The following is a 21,101-nucleotide window of genomic DNA, read 5'->3' on the forward strand; positions in this document are numbered from 1 at the left end:
TTCTATTTCTTGTTATTGCTCTTATTATAAGTTTTCAGCATAACAGCCAGATAAGGAGCACAATATTTTAAATAGAAAATGAATTATTAAAAAATCACGATAAAATTAATCATTCTACGTCACCATTTTGTCATCTCAGAATCAGGTAACCCGAAACATGTGTTATACATAAAGAATAACTTACCCCATTTCTTTGAATAGATACATTTGTAAGATGTACAAACATATTGTCTAGTTCTTGAATACTGGTGTCATACTTCAACGTGCAAAAGCGACAAAAGCCCAATTTAAACAAATAGGCCTTCAATGGACGAAAAGAGGTTACTAACACGTATAAACGCAAATCAAATTTTTTGCCACCAATCAGCAAAGGATTCGAAATATACCTGAAAAACAAAGAACATTAATAAAATTATTCATTGTTCTAAATTTTGTTCAATAATGTCGTACCGAATTATGTATATTAGTAAACATTAAAATAGAATATACATAAATACAAGAAGTATAGGTTCTACGCCTTCGTTTAGATTTACTTTCGTCTTATTTCTCATATAGGTAGGGGAGAGCTGCCAAATTTGGACTGGCTTAATATTTTGAAGGTTATAGTTATTTAAAGAAAATAATGCTCAAATTCGAGCAGTTTTCAGCAGGAACGATGGACATAGTCATATTGTTCAAATTTTATAATATTATGTCCCGTCAAGGTGGTCGGGACACTTGAAATGTTAATAAAGACGCTATTTACATGGCGATAACGTTCAAATTCGAGCAGTTTACAGCAAAAATATAGCGAATGTAGTCATGTTATTCAGTTTTAAAATCTTACTATTAGAATTATGAACTGACCAAATTGACGACCAAGTTAACCGGGATATTTGAAACGTTAATACCGGGGTTATTTACCTGGCAATAAAGCTCAAATTCGAGTGGTTTTCAACAGGAATGTAGCAGGAACGAATCACGTAGTCAGATTGTGAAATTTTGAAAGTGTCCCAGCCAACTTGATGCATATAATAATACGAGTCCTGCGGGACTTCTTACCCCCCGGAATGCTTCGAGAATAGTCTCGTCAGTGCATATAGAATAGCTGAGAACAGCAAATTTGTAGATTGATGATGTGCTAGTGTGTTGCTGCTAGTGTATTAGTATCACTAATAGTCAAGTGTCAAAATTTAAAATTATTTTAACATAAAGTATTGCTTTAGCTACAATATAGTCTATGTGCTTGACGCCTTTCAGCCCCAACCAACCAGTTGCTGCCTACAGTCCGTTTGACGCAACTTGTCCTTTCTGACAGTTGTTTTCATCTGTTTTTTCCTTCCTACGCATGGTCATAACAATCAGGCAAGAAGAATTGTTTCTATGGCAACAGCACGTTCAGCATATTATAGTGGCTTATTTCTCTCATGCTCGAATGGTAAACGTTCCACTCTTTCCTCACGTTGCCAATTTGAATATAAACAAATACACATTGTTTTAATCGAATGTCAACTTGAGTAGTGGACCTGCTGATTATTGAGAGCATTCTTTTTTTCTCTTTGGTGTCATTTAATTTTATAAAACTGATATTTATTTGCAGTGTATAATTTCGTGTTTCCATATCTGACGCAAAAGCTGGCAACACACCATTGAGCACCACGTGCGTCCAGCGAGCTGTCAGAAAGGACAAATAGTATCAATTGCAGTATAGTTGGGACTATTGTGTGATTCTTGCGTTGGACCGGTGCAGTCCAGGTAACCGTTTAATAATGGTTTTGAACGTTATATATCATGAAATAAACTATAGTATCCTGATTGACCGAAAAAAACACTGAAAATATATTTTGCTATTATTTTCAGCTCCACAATGACTCAAACAGGGAAAATGAATTGAAAATTAATTGTAAATGGTTAATTCAGCTACGGTTTGAATAAATGTAGTAGAGTCTATGGGGTTCTTCAAAAATGATCAGGCGACATGCTCTTCAGAAAAATTAGAATTGGTAATAAGAACTAGAAAGATAGGCTGTATTCAATCCAGACAAGGGAAAACATTCTGCTAAACACTATATTCTCACAAAAGTGATTTTTCGAACTAACATTAGAAGAATTTTTGCATTTGGCATTTGACATAGTAGAAATATATTTCATTTCACACACATCCAGCAGAGTGAAGCGGATGGCTGGAAATAAGTGCTTCTATGCATTCATCAGAAAAAATATTGATGTTTCAATTGGATTAACTGAATCTACCTTATTGAGAACAGCAAACGGATTTAACAGAGAAAATGTAGAGATTTTTCTTATCTTTCCTAATAACCGAAGCTGATACAATATTCAACGTCGCTAAAACGTAAGATAGTCACTATTGCAAATGTGGAGCGTATAGTGAGTACCGCGATATTATTTGCAGTGAGTGCTGCAGGCGCCTATATATTACCTATGATAATATTTAATAACAGAAAATAGAAGTGATTTTTAAGATTGGTGTCTCTCCAAGAAGCATTGTGAATATTTTGGACACAAGTATATATTAACTATGACGTGTTCATGACGTGGCTTTAGCATTAGGGATGAACACGAGACAAGATTTGAGGATGTCTCGTCTCGAAAATGTGGTGTAAAAGTGATGTCTCGACTCGAATTTTGTCAGGAAAATTCTGTCTCGTCTCGTCTCGTGCACATCCCTATTGAACATTTCAAAAATAACAAAAAAATGCAGCAAGAACAAAATTCTTCTTTTGGTTAAGGTCATTTCTAAATATATTTTTTTAAGGATATGGAGTCCAAACATGCTATGCTTATTTAATTTTGAAATTGGTCCATTCTAGGCAACACGTGGTCTAACATACGAAACCCCCTTTATTAAGTAAACTGATTGAATTATTTTTATTTTTCTGTAATATACAGTTACTTCGTAATGTTTTGATTTAGATAAATCTGTGTCATAAGTGTAATATAATGAGCTCCTTATATTAGCCATTATATTTTACTTTAATGTTTCATGTCTGGTGTATATGAGAAATATATGGAACTGGTCTGGTAATTAGGCAACATTCCCTTGTCAACTGTTGTAATTGAATCCCTCGTATGTAAATGAAAGATTCCATTTCTATTTATTTAGAACAATAATATCGCATCACCGACTCTGAAGCGTAATAAAAGAGATTCTACAATTAACAGATTCAACACGTTTAATTGCTTATATTATTTGTTTTTGAAGCAAAATTGAGTGATTAGTTAGTGATTTTTCCTAGTTAGTGATTTTTATTTCCTTCCCCATAAAAAAACGTAAAATTTTCGGTCTGCACCGCTCCCTTTCCTTCCCATCTAACTTACTAAACTTATATCAGGTCCATCCTGTATTTCTCTAGCTCATTTGTTACGATTTTAATGCACCTGCCTTATAAAAACTTTATATATTCCATCCAAATCTCTCGTCCGTTTTACTTTTCTAAAGTTGTGCCAACTTACCAGTCCTGCTTCGAGGCTATTTCTATCTGAGAAAAAGTCTAGTATATAAATATTTATTTTTATTTTTCCAAAAAAACATAGTTTATGTGCTTCACCCGATAAACCACGTAAGTAACTTAGCTTGATAGACAAAGGGTTAACTAACAAAATGTTTAATTAAGCGATTGATTTGTATTAAATAGAATTTTGCAACTTTTTCCCACCACTATTTGAGAAACTGTATAAATGAGCATATTCAGCTTCAACTACCACTAGACTGTAAACATTCAATATAAAAATGTACTCACGATGCGTAGATTAAATTTTGGCTTTTAAGCGCATACTGTGCAATTAACAAGGGTCATACCTAAGTACAAACAGGTAATTTAAATTACTTTTACTTACTTAGATATTACGTAATCCTGATTGCCAATTGTTGTGGTGGAGGCGTTTGCAGCTGCTGCCTCTTGAATCTCTTTGGTCCATTGTTTCAATTTTGACAACTTCTTCAACAGGAAAATCCCGTCGCCTCTGGACTTCCCACACGGCTTCATAATCCATGTCCAGTGAGGATTTCGTTTGTACTCCAGCATGAACAAATTCAGATCTTTGGGTAAAATATAAGTGATTGGAAGGAAATCCAGAAACATATAACGACCTTTCTCATCCTTCATTGCTATTGGATCACCATCTTTCTCTAATTGTCTTCGATATCGATTGATATTGCATACCAGAAGATCCTTTCGGCTCAGTTCATAATAATTTGTGAAGTGATTTATCATCCTGGGGGGGGGGAAAATATACAATTGAAAGTAAAAGGTCCGTTTCAAAAGTTCCTTATATGCTATATCCTCATTGTCGTATGTAGATATGTAGCGAATAAGACATAGCAAGCCGTTGTCTCACAGCTGCTACCTTCTGTCAGGCCAATCGTATATTGACCAGAGGGAGAAGAGCCGGACTGAGGTTCAGTATGCAACTATGCTTCGTACTGCATATCCACTCTAGCACATGCTAGAGAAAGAAAGGCTTCTCAAAAGTTGTGACTGGCACACACACTCAAGCTTTCTCTCCTCATTCTCATCTGCCTCGACTTGACTGGTCTTCCTCTGGTCAATATACTTCCGGCCTCAGTGTTGAATAGAAGTTTCCCCATGTAAGGAAAAAGAAAGTTTGCGATGCTAACGATACTATTGGCTAAGGTGTTCAAAATACGGCCCTTGAGCACCAACAATCTGGCCCGCCACAGTTTATTTTGATTAAACTGCACAACTTACTAAGTTAAATATACAAAATAATAATAGTAAGATGTTTTTATACTACCAATGAAAAAATACGCTTCTCTCGTTGAGGTTTTTCGAAGTTCAGGGTCTAAAGCAACAAGAATCAGACCTTGGCGGCTCTATATGAGGATATTAAACAAGAGAGTAGAGAATTTATCGCCACACATTTTAAAGAACGTGATGAAAATTGTCAAATGAGCCGGATTGTGCATCAACTTTGATGGTGCCCACTTGGTCTTCTCAACGTAATGATTCAAAATTTGAACTTCTTAGTAAACGTAACCAAACAACAGAACCATTTTTTTTTTCATTTTCAAAGTTACGATGCAAAATCAAGATTGTGTGCTTAAACTCCCCCTTCACGAAATTCTGTTCACGCCACTGCCTAGGGTCACAGCCGTCCCAAGACAATAACTTATTGATGTATTTAGTTAATAGATCTTGAGATATGTATATTGGATTTATCTTTACCCATTACCTAGGTAGTAGTAGAGAAAGCGAAACAATATTTACGCCGTTGCTCAACTGCCGATGTAGGAATTATATATATCGGTTTTATCATTTATTGAATCTTTGAGCTTAACCGCAACCCAATACATCCACAACTATAATCGAACCTACTGGATTCCACTGTTGGGTTTACTCGTAATCCAGTACACACACTTCACTACAAATTTTTAACCAAGGAAAAAAAGTAAAACTATAAATGAAAAATGTAAAAACAATCTCGTCCGTAACTCAATATTTGCAGAGATTTAATCTGTCAAGGCAGGTCATCCATACCCTTCCTACTATTCTAGTAACTAGATCATGTGCCTCTGGTGCACATTGGTTCAAAGTTCAATTCCCGCTGCGAGAGCACAAAAAAGTTAGTTTCACAAGCATTATTTTCATTAACCATCCATCTCTTTTATCCTAAAGGGCATAACCATGGAATGTTAAACTTTTAAAAAACTGACCGCCCGTACTATGAAGCAAGAAAGGGCAATTGTCCCTACTAGATTTTCGAAACGGGTTAACTTCTTAGAAATACATGTCAAAACATACTAGATTTCTTACACACTATAACTAGTATTTAATATACAGGGTGTTTCAAAACAACACCGACAACGTTTACAAGGTGATTCCTGACACCAAGATAAGACAAAAAGTAAAGACCAACTTGGTTGCACAAATGCTTCCTTTCAGCACCGAAACCACGAAAACACGAAAAAAATGAACTTTAAGGGTTCATAGCTCCACTACTATGGGACCTATCGTAGTCGGACCCAGAATTTATTTAGGAACTAGTATGTGCCCTATCCAAATATCCATGTTTCAGAATCCTGCGGTACTTCCGTGACAATTTTTATAGAGGTAGTTGGTGAGTACTTCAAATTGTATGCCTGTAGCCAAACTGCCTCCATACAAATTGTTGCGTGCGTAACTACCTTAGGATTCTGAAACATGTATTTTTGGATAGCGTACGTATTAGTTCCTAAGTGAAGACTTGACCCGACAAAGTTGTGTCCCATAATTTTGTAGCTATGGGCCTTTAAACTTCACTTTTTCATATTTTCGGCATCCTATAACTCCAAACAGGACTCCGTTAAACATTAAAAGCAGTTAATAAAATTATGCAATATTCAATTGTTTCACATAAAATATTATGTAGACGCGTGCATTAAGGTGTATGTGTTCGCGATGTGCTTGTGATGTTACTTCTTATTCCCTTGGAAAACATCCTACAGGCGTCCTTGTGTTAAACTATGACAATTTACAATTCTCATAGCTTAGTACACATTCGCTCAACATTTCCTACCCAACATTTATTACTGAATATCTTTTATATTAATAATATTCAATCATAAGTTTTCCGTGAAAAAATATTTGACTCTTTTTACGTTAATTTAGATATTCTCAAATATTTAGTTTTAGAGAACTACCCTAAGAGTTTATAAGGGAATTTTCTAATGGCAAATGCACTAGAGTGAATGTAGAAAGTATAGAAATTCCGTTTCTACTTCTTCTTTGAGTATTTCACATTGTTCCGGTGTCCCTTTGCCCAAGTAGTTGATACGTGTTTTTTTTTGGGAGCATGCACCAGCACCGATTCCAGATAGGTCAAGTAAGCTTTGGATACAAATTCGAATGGTGATGCAGATTTAAATTTGAGAAGTAGGTTCCGTTTAATGTAGTGTCGAAGCTAAAAAAAAAAAAAAAAAAAAAAAAAAAAAAAACTGTATATCTTCGTCGGAAATTCAAAACCTGCTATGTGAATTTTTATAAATTTTTCAGGAGAAACGAAAAACAGTATTCTGGTTAGATTTTTTGCTTTATAAAAGTGATGTTATAAGTAATATTTGATGCTGAAAGTATCTTAATACCTTCTCAAGTAATAATAAATTGGAGAGTCTAAAAGCTGCACCAGATAGTACTACTATCTCGAAATATCCGAAAATGTCACATAGCAGGTTTTGAATTGCCGACGACGATATGCAACTCGAATTTATCTACATTTTATAAGCCTCGGATTGTGTGTGTTCTCAGCGGAAACTTAGCGTTGTTGGTTGAATTTAGTATCATTGAATTTATATTCCTGAAACTATATTGAGGTGAAACAGCATAGAATTCCATAGCAAAACACATAATTTAAAATGGGAATATATGATAAACTTTCAACACTTACTTGGACTATACATGTATACACGTACAGATACTAAGCAGGAAATTTCAAACATTTTGCATTATTTTTCTGTGTAGAGTAGAAACATTTCCTTTAGTATTTTTAGACCTTTATTTAGTAAATTTGATTCTGCTTACTATAAATTTTATTAACAAACCGTTTAGGCTAAATAATATAAAAAATCGAATGCAAGAAACTAATACTTACTGGTTATCATTGAGTCGATGTAGAGATTGGACTTTGTGAAAATTGAATAGTACTTTTGTGTTTCGTATCCTAGAAGAAGGAAAGATGTATAAATAAATTGACATATTTGAGCATTTAACGTATATTTGCACGCTAATTTACGTACTTGCTGTTATAGAAATCTAACTTCTACAAAATAATATTTAGCTGATGTTTCATTCTTTAATGATACCTAAAGCCATAATAATAATAATAATCTTAATAATAATCATAATAATTATAACTTTTTCAGAGGCGGTTCCAGAGTTCTACAAAAGGGAGATCACATTAGCAGTAGCGAAATAACCGGCTTTGTTCCCCTCCCCGGTTTTGGAGTTTCTAATTATTTCTCCCTTTGAAGGTGTTCTTAAAATTCTGATGTGAGACACTAATATTACATGGAAAATGAAAACAAATTTACCATTGTATAATCAGATACCAAGTTTAAGTCTAACAAATAGAATTATTGAACTTTATTTTAAATATTTTACTCAGAAAAATTCACGCTATTCAGAAAGTGTAGAATAATTGATGTTTAATCTATTTTTCTCAATTTGAAATTCTCAATCGATTCTGTAAATTTATTTCATTACATACCCATTAACATACATAGATATGAAAGTATAACTTGGAACGTATACAAAAAGACTACTAATGCCGAAAAGATAACTGGTTTCATTTCTCATATATTTATAATATTTATTTAGCAGTAAAATAGGGACATTATAATATTTCCATGATGCATTCAAATCCAAGTATGCATCAGATTTCGATCTTTTCTAAAGCAAATGAGTAATTCATTCGACTATTCATTTTTAGCATCCTAACGTGAACCTTCTGTTTAACGTAGAAACACACGTACTGCCACCGGGAAACGAACTCTGGTATCCCACGTCGAGGATACGCTTCCTAACAATATATCCGCGAGAAAGTCAAAATATACGTGAAGTTCTCGCAAATCTAGCGGGAACAGAATTTACTGAACCCCCGTCACCATGAGTCCTTGCCATCTTAAACCTACTCTACATGACTTAACAACTGACACGTATCAACGATAATTGAGATTTTCAGGCTACTAAAAACAAAATAAATTCATATGTTTATCAGATAGAGCACTAAAAAATGTATTTATTTAATAATAGAAATTCATGTTTATTACTTTGTAAAATTTGAAATCTTATTTTTCGACATTTTGCTATTTTCTATTGATTTCTCATAATTATTTATTTCAATTGCAGGTGTTACAATTATACGTGTATCTATGGCTTCGCATGAACGCTTTTACAGTAACATTTCAGAGAGAAATCAAATTTAAAATGTGGTTCAAGAATCTAAATGCTTTTTAAAAAGTGTTACATAAACACAAGTCAGGTGTTAATGAACTCCGAAATACTAAAATACATTAAGGAAGTGTTTTATTTTCCTACGTAATAATTTATTTATGAGAATTGCAAGAGAAATATAATGGTTCGAAAATCTACTGCAGAGTTCTCTTACCCTTGAAACAATATGAGTTAGTCATTCTCCCGTTATAGCGCGCATAATCAACACATAGCTTAGAGATTCCACTAGTCCCGTTTTGTTTTGCTTTTTTAAGGAGGTAGAAAACAAAAGATTTTCGGTCACGGTGGTAATGTTATTACTAGAGAACGGAACTAATGGCAGAATAAAAAGCCCAAAATGGCTGGCAAAAATAGCAGTTAGCAGATAAAAAGCAAAATAAAACCAAGCAACAAATGAAGGATTTTGAAAAAATAGGTACTAAAAATTTAAAACTATAATAGCCTATAGTTGGTTTACTAATCGAATTAAAAATATGAATCCTTAGAAATAAAATGTTTCATTTTGCAGTTAGTAATTATTTAAAGTTTCTGGAAACGTGTAATTTGTGCAACCTGTAAGGAATGGCATGTAACGATTCATTCATCAATCTTTAGTAATAACAATGAAACAAGATGCTAAATGCAAAGGCACTATCACAGTTTGTTCACACGCAGTTCTGCTAGCAGTTTAGAAAATATTCAAAGTGGAATTAATACTAAAATGAGGTTGTTATACTACACTAGCAATTTATTTTCACTGAAGAAAGTTATGGAATAATTAACACTTCTGACCAGAGCTGAGTTTAGAAAATATTCAAAGCGCAATTAATACTAAAACGAGGTTGCTATACTACACTAGCAATTTATTTTCACTTAAGAAAGTTATGGAATAAGTAATACTTCTGACCAGAGTATATAAATTTATTTATTAAAAACTGAGTTAGTGTCTGATGAAGATAACGTTAAGTTGTCTAAACCGTTACACTGAATTTTAGTTTTTAATAAATAAGTGTATATACTCTGGTCAGAAGTGTTAATTGTTCCTTTAATGAGTTCCAGAATCGTGATGAATAGAGTTGTTAGAAAGTTATATCACATTTTTGTTCTCTGAAATTATCAAGAACGCCTGAAGATTATCAAGCGAAAGATTTTTTTTTTCTCCTGACAAAAAGAAAAATCGCTTTTTTTGTGAAAATGATCTCCCCGCATCTACAGATGTCACTGGACCGTACCAAAAACAAGTAATTTGGGAAGGATTCATGTCATTGTCATCAGTTATATCGGCATCACCGTCTATAAAACTAGCAAGGTCCTTCAATTTTTCAAAATCTGGATTAGTACTTTCAAGACGGTCACACCTTCGCCGAATGTGTATGCACCTGTCACCAGGTATAACAATCAAATCATTGACAGCATCATTGAAATTCTTTCGAAAACTATATAAAGTATTTTTTTTTTAAGCTTGGTAATAGTATTTGGCAACTTTGCAAAATGTGTAATAAAAAGCTAGATCCGTTTTGAAGTAATTCCTATTAGGCAAATTTTGATCAATCTTAATTGAAGACACACCATGCATATGAAAAATACCAATGGTTCTTTTGATGGATTCGAAGTTCTTAGCATAATTCAGAACAGCTTTAATTCATGTACCCCCTCTTATTAAGTGTGACAAAAAAAAAAAAACTTATCGTCTTTTACGTGTTCCTGCCACAGAATAATCAGCGCTTTTGTAAAAGGCTGTACCATTTACTTTTTTTCAGAACGTTTGACGCAACCAAATATGTTTGTGTGCCTTCTCTCTTTCCAAAGTGAAGGACAAATTGTTTGCAACACAGAAGTAGTTAGATTTGGAAGTCAGTCGCCGATAGGAAAAACGATTTTTTTTATTTGCTTACTTAAAACGTGGATCCCCTAGATTTAAAGATTTGTCCTCCAATTTGTTTACACTGATCTCCTCTGCCTTGCATTGGCTGTCTCACAGTGCGGTCAATATGCGGGCAGTCTTAAGTTAGATCTCACACTATATTAATAGAAGTCACAAGCGGAAAAAGTCACATCATCAATCGCGGCAAAATCGTGTTTAGACCCTCCTCTTCCGAGAAATCAATCTCAAACTTCGGAGTACCAGTGTATTTTCACTTTGTAGGCATTATTTAAATTCAGATTGAGATATAAATATTATAGGGAAAATAACAATGAATTGCCGTTGCATAATCAAGTCATATATCCTACGTACAAAATTATTGAACTTAATTTTACATATTTTACTTAGTACAAAGAATTCAAGCTACTCCAAAAGTGGAGAATAATTTATGTTGCAAATACTTTCAAAAGATTTCTTCAATTTGAATTTCCAAATCAATTATGCAAAACTCATCTCGTTACATCCATTAATTAACATCCAATATTAACATACAAAATTACTATCGGTGTAATTTGAAACGGATACAAAAATACTAAGTAACAATGAAAAGTTAACTAGCTTCTCGTGTATATATATATTTGTTAGTTGTAAAATAGGGACATAGGAATATTTTCATGATGCATAGGAATTCAAAAATGCATTAAGTCTCGAGTATTTCTTAAACAAATAAAATTTCATTCAAACATTCATTTTCAACACCGGAGAAGTAAGCCTCTTGTTTAACGTAGAATCTGAATTACGCGTCCACTCACCGGGAATCAATCACTCAAGGAACTAAATGATTCACTACACGCGGAATGATGTAACATTCCATTTACTACAACTGACGATGTCAATGATTCCATTCCACATCGCATCGTAGGTGTTCTAAGGGCGAAATGTGGTGCAAAACCATATTAATCCTCTACGTTGTACATTTTCAAGTGTTTTAATTAAATTCATAAATATCAATATTTCAGGACAGCCAGCAGTCTGAAGAAAGAAACTATTGGCCATTTTCGTATGAACAAATAAATTATTTAGCTATATAATGAAATGTCAATTGTGGTTGCAATAAGAAGCTTTTTTTAATGTCAATTATGATTTTAAATTATATCTTTGATCATACAACAGTTTTAAAAAATCTAAAACTATCCTTCTATTCCAGAGAAGTAAATAATCGGAGCATATTTAAGGCATATAAAAATATTGTAATGTACCACGTGCTTCTGTTTATAAACATTCTACTCGTGCTCCTGTGTGCAAACAACAACCACATGTATATTACGAGACCGCCAGCACCATCTACAGTCACATGACAACAAGAGAACAGCAAAGCCACCGCCGCCCTGAGCGCCTATATACGGAAGAGGATTTAACGGACAGGGAAAGATACCAGTCTGCAATTGGCCACCTCTCCACTAATTTGCTTGGAGTTCTAAGAGAAACCCAACCTAAAAGCCTCTAGTTTGCTGCGGAACACTAGGCTCTCCTTCCACCCGCCTTAGCTTGCACGGAGCTCTGTCGGGATCCCAACCTCAGTCGCTTAGCCTGCTTCGGGGCTTAACCCGTCACTGCTTGCTTCGGAGCATTGAGGTTTTCTACTCCACTCTGCCTGGCTTCGGAGTTCTCTAGAGATCCTGCCCTAAGGCTGCACGGTCTTGGGCTACCTTTTCTCTACCTCACATTAGAGAAAGTTATTTTTTTTAATATTTCTGTAGATACTATTGTATTTTATTAAAAGATTTTATAATAAACTGGTAGTGGGAGTCGATTCGAGACTATAATTTTACTCCACCTAGCTCTACCTATTACCACAAAGGGCAAAAATTAAAATATATAGTTCACTTGATTTCTTTTCACATCTGAACACTTTAGTTCGCCTTTAATTCGAACAATATCAGTCATTTAAGTGATAATATATGATACAGAATGAGAAAAAACAAGCAAAATAAATTTTGCAGAAATTAAAGCAAATATTCCCAAAATGATATTGAGTGTGTTCCCTCTTATCATGGTTTGTAACATAGACATTTTTACCTAAATCAGATCTCCTTTGTTAACCCTATTCAGTAAATATTTGCGGTGAGTTAGTAGCTAAAATTAATTATATGAAAGGATTATATTATTATTATTATTATTATTATTATTATTATTATTATTATTATTATTATTATTATTATTATTATTATTAACACCGTAAAAGATATTAATTACAAAACCTACCATAGAATATTCCAATTTTTCGTTTTGTGCTCTTCATCAAGCGGAACTTCTGTCCATCCTCGCCTGCGGAAAGTGGAAGTGACGACCGAATTAGCAAAATCTGTCGCAAAGGTAAGCTTCATAATTTCCTTTGAATCGGTAAAAAAAGAAATAAAGCTGAAGAAGAAAAGGAAGAGCTGTCAGAAGTTGCAATGGAAAGATAATATATATTTCAAACTAAGTTACATTGAAGTTTCCAATTTGTTGAGCTTTCTCTTCTGAGATATTAAAAAAAAAAAAAAAAAGTTTTATTCCCAAATAAGACGTCTATATCAGTAGGACACACACAATTTCACCAAGGGAGAGTTAAAGATTTCAAGTTCGTATTGTTTTTGAACTTTTGTATGCATACGGTAAATACGTGTTCCTTTACATCTTGTTAAAAGAGGGCGGTTAAAACCAGAGGACCTCCCTTTTAATACGCCGCTGGTCTCTAACTTATTCCTGTCCCCAATAGCATTTTCACTTCACCTATAAGGGCATACATTTCTCACGCGCTACCCTAGCCAATTGTTTTTAAGTTGGTCACAAGGAAGTGGGCAAGGAAGCGTATGCCCACTCTTTTCCCTCCTGGTGCCTCCGGTAGCTCTCCTCTCTAACTCCCAACTACCACCTACAATCCCTCGTTTCGCGAGAGCCCCACTTCTCACTCTCCTGTTGGTTTATAATGTTATAGTTTATAAAGACTATCAGAAATGGTGGAAAAAGCATATTTTATGGATTATATATTGCGTACGAGCAAATGAGTATTATTTTCATCTTAATTTTAATGTTAAAAGTCTTATGAAAATTTAAAAAATAAAAATAACTTTCCTTGGGCCCTGCTTTGAAACCTTACCGAAAGCGATTTCATTACTAGCCTGGTCGCTAGCATGCTCGGCTACGAGGACCGACAGCATTTGGCGTTTGATTTGTGCTATATGTAGGCTACGTGGCGAGAAACGGATAACTCCAACAAATCAGAACCGTGTATTTAACTCCTATGGCTATTGTAGAGCGTGATTACAATATGTGCTCTATAAGAAGAACAATTTACTACGAGAAGATAGTTTTTGAAATATCAGTATACAATTATTTCTCTGGCGTTATTTATTTCAATTCAATGAACTATCTCCCTTCAAATAAAACAGGTATAATCGATATTGTAAAATATAGGTTAGGTTATGTCCAGGAATGTAGCAGTGGCAAACGATGCTCTGTTAATAATTGTACACACACGGCTGAAATAAGCATAAAATGTAATACCATGTTGGCCCCAATATAAAGCACACTAAATTTTGAAGGAGTGAAAAAGAAAAGAAAAGAAAAGAAAAGATAATAATCGAATATGAGCGAGGAAAGAAAGAAAATACCGATAATTATTTTAACATTAGGCTCAGGGAATTATTCGGAACTACTTATTCCTAGGCTTCATGATGCTTCTTTATCTGCACGAGCGTTCATATTGGCGATGGCCAGGCCGGTATCCACGGGGGATCTAGGAGGCCGGACCCTCCCTAAATTTTTACTGGCCCCCTAAAATTTTCACGATAGGCTTGCAAATGAACTATCTAGTATAATATGGTGATGAACTATAGTATATTTGGATCGGGTCCCCTAACTTCTACTAGTCCCCTACACTTTTGGGCTGGCTACGGGCCTGGCGATGGCGACAAACCAGTAGTTCCACCTCATTAGAAATTAATACCGGTTTAAGTTTAGAGAACAACAAACAGAGCCCTCCTCGCTGCTCTGGTGTCTAACGTGTATCTTTAGTATATATGACGCGAATTTGTTTCCCGATGTCAGAAAAAAAAAACATAATTCACTCTCATTAATTATCCGTCTCCTTCAGCCTGAAAAGAGCTTCTTCGTGACTAAGTGGTTAGCGTACGCACCTTTGGCGTGGGAGACCCGGGTTCGATTCCGGTGGGAGTTCATGTCGTTCGAATTCCATTAATCAGTACGTCCCGTCTCACATAGCCTCGCTGCTGAAAGGGACGTTAAACTCAAAATCAACTGAACTTATTTTTAAATCGATTTTATCAACAGTCCCGGGCTATAGGCCAACTCCGTTCTGGTTATAGACACGACGAGAAAATAGAAAGAAAAGAAAGTTGTTGGAAATAGGTGGTTTTCAATCTAATATAGTGTATTTTTTCAATGGCGTCAACCGTTTGGGCTCCACACTCGTAAGGCGCTCTATTTCAATAAAAAGTAACGTTTTCAATTCACCAGGTTGTTCCAACGCAACGCAAAGGCACTCAAAATTAGAACGGGGGACGTTCACATTATGGGAGGATGCCTAAGACATCTCGAATCCGTTTCCCTCGGCTAGTGCGATTGGAAAAAGGTTCACCATTTTAGATTGAGAACTATATATTTCCAACAACTTTCTTCTCTTTATTTTTGATTAAACCTTCACTTATAACGTAGTTGACCTATCGCCCCGAACATTTAATACACCCTATATACAATACTTCAATATATATATTAAAGTATTGTCAACACAATCATACAAAACTCAGAAAAGACATACACGTCATATTTCTATTCTCACAAGTTCACAAGATACTTCCTTAAATTGATGACATCTGCTTCCCGACATATTTTTAATATGGGAAACTATTGCTTGAGTGGCTTACCTTAAGTTACCACTGGGTTTGCTATGCGTGCTGTTTCAATTTCTTTTCAAACTTTTTCTTTTCCTATGTTCATTACTTCTTTATGTTACTCACACCACAAGTAAAAGTCGAGAGGCGTTAATTCTAGAGAACGTGGAGAAAACTCAATCAAACTTCCCTGTCCGGTTCATCAGTCTATTGGTAAGCACCATGTCTTTATTATAGTGTTGTAGAGCGCCACATTGTTTCGTGTAAAACAGATCATTCCCGAACATATATGAATTGAACATATATGTATGTATACCGTTATAACATTACGTGAGTATTTCTGACAATTAGCCAATGAGAGCATTTAGATAAGAGTGACACGACAATCTCTTTTCGGAATCCCATTTCTGTTTACAGCTTCAAGATGGCCGCATCGATGTCTTGCGGAACATGGGTGCACGTTATGCGACATTTGCACTGTGTATGCCACAGTAGGTGTTATGGTATGAGGTGTAATTCAAATGCATCTAGCACGCATTGATAGTTCGTTACGAGTCAACTGCACATCGCTTAAATGTTTGACCGGCTTGTGGTTCGTTTACCGTAGGTCCTGCACTGTGAAACTTTCCAACAGGATAAGCTCCACTGCATGTTGCACAAAAAGTCTTATGTTCCGTGGATAGACATGATGTTGCACTGCTTCACCTGCTCTCTTGCTGATTGAATACATTTGATCTATGAATACGTAACGCCACGCATACCAGAAATCTCTCCCAGCTACAGTTGATGAGCTTTGGTAACGTCCTCAGACGCACAGGAGAACATCCATAATATCACTTATCTAGATCTCGTCATTTTCTTCGACATCCTGGACGTCAATCGTGGACCCACGCATTACTATGCTATGTTCTTTCTACGGTATCACCATTGCACAGAATGATAAGTGCAATAATATCACACTTGCGTCTTAAAGATATCTATCTATCACCTACTTCTCCTCTTCGATTCTGCATTTATAACCAGCAAAGTACTATTATTTCAATTCAGCGAAGCTTAGAAAGGTGAGATAGTAACAGTCATGCAGAGGAGTAGGAGCATCTAATATTTACGTAGGGAACTGTTGAATGGAAAACATCAAATCGCTAGTTAGGAATCTCTCTCACTATATTATAGGGACGTCGAGAGTTTTTATCCCAAGTCGCATCTTTATACTGTAAGGAAAATTATCATATGGGGTAGGCCTGGTCTGTGACCACTCTAACTACACCACATTTTATCCCAGTGTGGGTCTGAGGCTGCATAAATACGAACTCCTGTCCTCATATCATGGTTATGCTGCAATGCTAGTCACTAGAAGGTAGTTCCTCATCTAATTCATTTCACTGTAGGGCAAAGATGCAGGAACCACACTGTAGTATTGGGGGAGGTGGGGTGCTGAGTGGTGACTGCCACAGCCATTATTGGTGCTGATTGCCATGACTGGCGCTGATTGCCAATATCAAGGTGCTGATTGCCACGATGGCGTGCTGACTGCCACGAGCCTGAGATAAAGTTGCTAGACATAACACTACCGGACGCCAAGAAGCATGAAAGGAACGTGATGAACCTTAGGATCGTGTTGTTCCGACCAACTCCTAACAAACGTAAACAGGTCTCTGCCTGTACTTTCAGTTTTGGCAGGGAGCGTTGCGTACAAAATTGGTACGATTTATGTGTTCTCATTTGAACTCCCTATGTCAGCATGAACTGTGTTCAGCTGCGCAAATTGTTTCGAGCAGCTCTTGAAAGTTCCATCAAAATAACACTGCTGGCTGTCCCCCACTAGGGAAGTTCGTGAGAAAGCACTCGCCTGCAGAGAAACTAAACATGCCATTTGAAGCCCTAATTCATGCTGATTACAACAAGTTAATAAAAATCTTATACGGTTGAGAACTGTTCGAGGTATTCAACTTGGATATTTATATGAGAAAATGAGGATTGCGCATTTAATCGCGTTAAGTACAACAAAATTAGCAACGAATATTGACATACGAATCGAAAGCTATCGGAAGTAACAGAAAAAAACTTTTGCAATAACTAACGGGTTTGTTAGATACAATTAGTCATTATATTGTTCACAATAATGATAGGTTAGAGATGAAAATTGATCACTGATGTTCTTCTGTTGTATGAAGAAATGATGCAGGCAAAAGACTTCCTTGTACTAGGAACGTTTTAAATATATATGATATTGAGTTGCATCCGTCAAGGGAACAGTTCGCAGAACCAAAGCAAAAAGCAAATTCGACAAGTGATTCGAAAGGAATAGGCCTATAATTTGTTCGTAACCTGCCATGTGGAAAGAAAACTGAAGCAATCCAATGTATCGGAACTGATTCGTATGGACACGAACTGTAATTGATTCTTTCGTTGGTACATCCTAACATCCGGGTGAAGAAGTTTCATACTATGTATAAATCTCCTACCATAATCTTTGATTGGTCGGAATCCAAACACATCAAACGGTCGGGTGCAGTTCCTTGGTATTTTCTCAACCATTACGTCTTTGCCATCCGTCATGCAGCTTGTAATGGACAATTTGTCTGTGAATGGATCCCAGTGATCAAGCAGAAGCAACTTCAAACCATCAGGCTTCGCCATGGGAGACAATACTTAAGGCGTTTAAATGTGCATCCACTCATTTTCTCATATAAACTTCCAAGCTGAAAATCTCGAATAGTTCTCAACTGTACAGGAATTTTACTACCTGTTGTGATCAGCATGAATTGGCCCTTCAAAATGGCATGCTTAGTTTCTCTGCAGACGAGTGCTTTCTCTCGAACTTTCTTTGTCAGCGCTGGCTTCAGACCATCATATCCAAACCATAAAATCCGTTTATCTTGTTCCAATGTATCGTACTGCAGAAAGGAAGTTCCGTCTTCGAAGCGAACATGATCCTCCGGATAATCTAGTTCTTTAGACATAGAATTGTTCTGCTTTATGCCAAGAGCTGTTCTAGCATTGTTTTAAATAGATCTTCCTTTGATTATAAAAAACGTTATTAGGGTGAATAAATACACACTATTTTACTTTATAATATTGATCCATCAAATAATACAATAAAACAATTAATTTAAACAACGAAATGTGCAAATTGCACATATAACAAAAAAAAACTTTATAAACATCCGAGCGTATGTCGTTCCACTTAGTGAGCAACTTTGTAATTACAGGATGCCACATAGATTTGTTGTGATGATTACTAAATTAATCTCCCATACTAAATTTGTGATGATTAGCAAATTTAGTACGAGGGATTAATTCCCCCCTTTGCAAATACACTTTCTCCCAGGCTTGTAGCAGTCAGCACGCCATCGTGGCAGTCAGCGCCTTGATATTTGGAATCAGCGTCAGTCGTGGCAATCAGCACCAATAATTGGCTGTGGCAGTTAGCACCCGTGGCAATCAGCACCAAACCTTGGGGGAGGAGGGTCCGTAAAAGCAAGGGGAGCGTGTGTGCGTAAGAGAGAGAGAAGGAATCAATAAGAGATAAAGATGAATAGAGAGAGAGAGATGAATACTCTCCTTTTTGCGCCTGTACATATTCCAGAGCTGAAAATGGGACACTTTTCAAAACTTATTTACAAAGTATAACCTAAACATAAAGGTCCGGTGCACATGTTCAGCTTCTCTGGAAAAGGAAAGAAAAATCCACATAAACTTGCTTTAATAAGGGCAGTACGGAACTTGAATAAATTGAATGCTATTAAGCGTTATCATTGTGGCCAAGCGGTTTCAAGCAGGTAATTGTAATACTTCTGATATTCATGAGTATGGATTCGAACCCCTACTTCCATTTTCGTTTTTTACTTTTTGCGGCTACGTCGGTAATTTAAATTTTTGTTCTTTTTTAATTGTAAATGGCGTTTACATTGAAAATAAGAGTAACTATGGTGGCATTTATTTGGATATATTTTTAAAATAAGGAAAAGAAAAAAAACATACGCAAGAACATAAACTATTACTGGTACTGAACATTAGCAGTAATAATTACTACGAAAAATGAGCTCCTAACGAAGGGACTTTAGAATTTTGGCTAAAGTATGTTAAGAATCACTGTGTTTTGGCGAGAGAGAGATCACGGAATCCCCTTTCCCTTCTCGCTCTTCCACCAGTTGAGATTATGACACATACTTTGGCAACATTATTCGCAATGTAAATATACTACACTAGCAAACTCAAGAATTTTGACTGTGCATCCTAGAAGTATATGTAGCAATTAAATTACTTACCTATTAACTTTTCCGGTGGATATGCTAAACACTCGTCTTCAACACTACTTTCACTATCGTCTATGTCAGTTAATATTTCGTCATTGTCTGAATCTGTCTTGTAAATTTATTATCATGGGCTAAAAATAAAATAAAATAAAATAAAATAAAATAAAATAAAATAAATTGTAAACACAAAAAATAATTCTTCGAGCCTGATTTCGTAGCACTTTTTTTTAAAGAAAACTCCGCACTCATCTCGGTTTGCTTAAAGACAATGTCAACTATAATTTTGGAGAACAAGCGAACTACCACGAAAGAAAGTAACCCAAACACTGATGAATTCTGTTTGTGCTAGAAGAGAAGTTACGTTCCTACACATACACAACTAGCCCCTTTGATTCCTTCTCAGTTTTCATAACAAATAACACTCTTGGGCTTGGTCTAGGTCACACAAAAATAATCCGTCTGATTCCTAAGCAAGTCCATATGATCGAGTTTGTTTTGGGTTACGATAATTTACGACACCATTCAGACGCCTGGTGCTTTTGAATCCCTGCTGGAGGAAGAGAGAGGGAATAAGTGGTCGCATATATGTAAGGTAGTGAAACGTGAAGGAAAAAAAGTAAACAAAACATACTGCGTTTTTTCTGTCGAATAAGGAAGAATTTATAGCAAAGTAAATTTCAAAACAATATTACGAACTTCCCATACTTTGTTCTTACGATGTTAGGCATATATATATATATATATATATATATATATATATATATAATGAACCAGATTCCAAAGGCGTGTAGCCACGGGGAAAAGGGGGCCCTGTCTTTCCAAACTATTTCCAATTCCAAAATGAGGTTCGTCTGGTATATGTTTAATAAACTTATTTAATAGTTAATACAAATGAGGGACGTTTATAATAAAATATGAAAATTAAAAAAAAAATCAAACATCATCAATACGGTTTCTGCACCTAATTAAAACAACTAAAATTAATCATATGCTTTATATTCTCATTTCCCTAACTGGGCGCACACCGTATGAACTCACTACTAGATTATTGCATAATAATATCTGAGTTGATATTTTTTCGAGTTTTTTTTTCCCCTTTACTATTTTAACCCATATAAATACAAGTCAGATAAACAGACTGCTATAAACAGCATTT

General features: G+C 35.4%; 1 protein-coding gene across 3 annotated transcripts in view; it reads right to left on the bottom strand.

Annotated features, from left to right (window-relative positions):
* Positions 1 to 21,101, bottom strand: part of LOC145680644 (polyglutamylase complex subunit TTLL1-like) — a 90,066-nt gene that overhangs the window by 56,953 nt on the left and 12,012 nt on the right. For 2 of the 3 annotated variants that reach the window (XM_081751346.1, XM_081751347.1), the window contains exons 2-5: positions 13,057 to 13,212; positions 7,588 to 7,656; positions 3,838 to 4,215; positions 185 to 386 (exon numbers count right to left, since the gene is read on the bottom strand). In XM_081751346.1, the coding sequence (XP_081607472.1) occupies positions 185 to 386; positions 3,838 to 4,215; positions 7,588 to 7,656; positions 13,057 to 13,178 (771 nt within the window). In that variant the 5' untranslated portion in view covers positions 13,179 to 13,212. The remainder of the gene's footprint in view (positions 1 to 184; positions 387 to 3,837; positions 4,216 to 7,587; positions 7,657 to 13,056; positions 13,213 to 21,101) is intronic. The other variant, XM_081751348.1, reaches the window with a different exon arrangement.

Source organism: Thermobia domestica, chromosome 3 (genome assembly GCF_964235325.1).
Source record: "Thermobia domestica chromosome 3, izTheDome1.hap1.1, whole genome shotgun sequence".
Classification (NCBI taxonomy): domain Eukaryota; kingdom Metazoa; phylum Arthropoda; class Insecta; order Zygentoma; family Lepismatidae; genus Thermobia; species Thermobia domestica.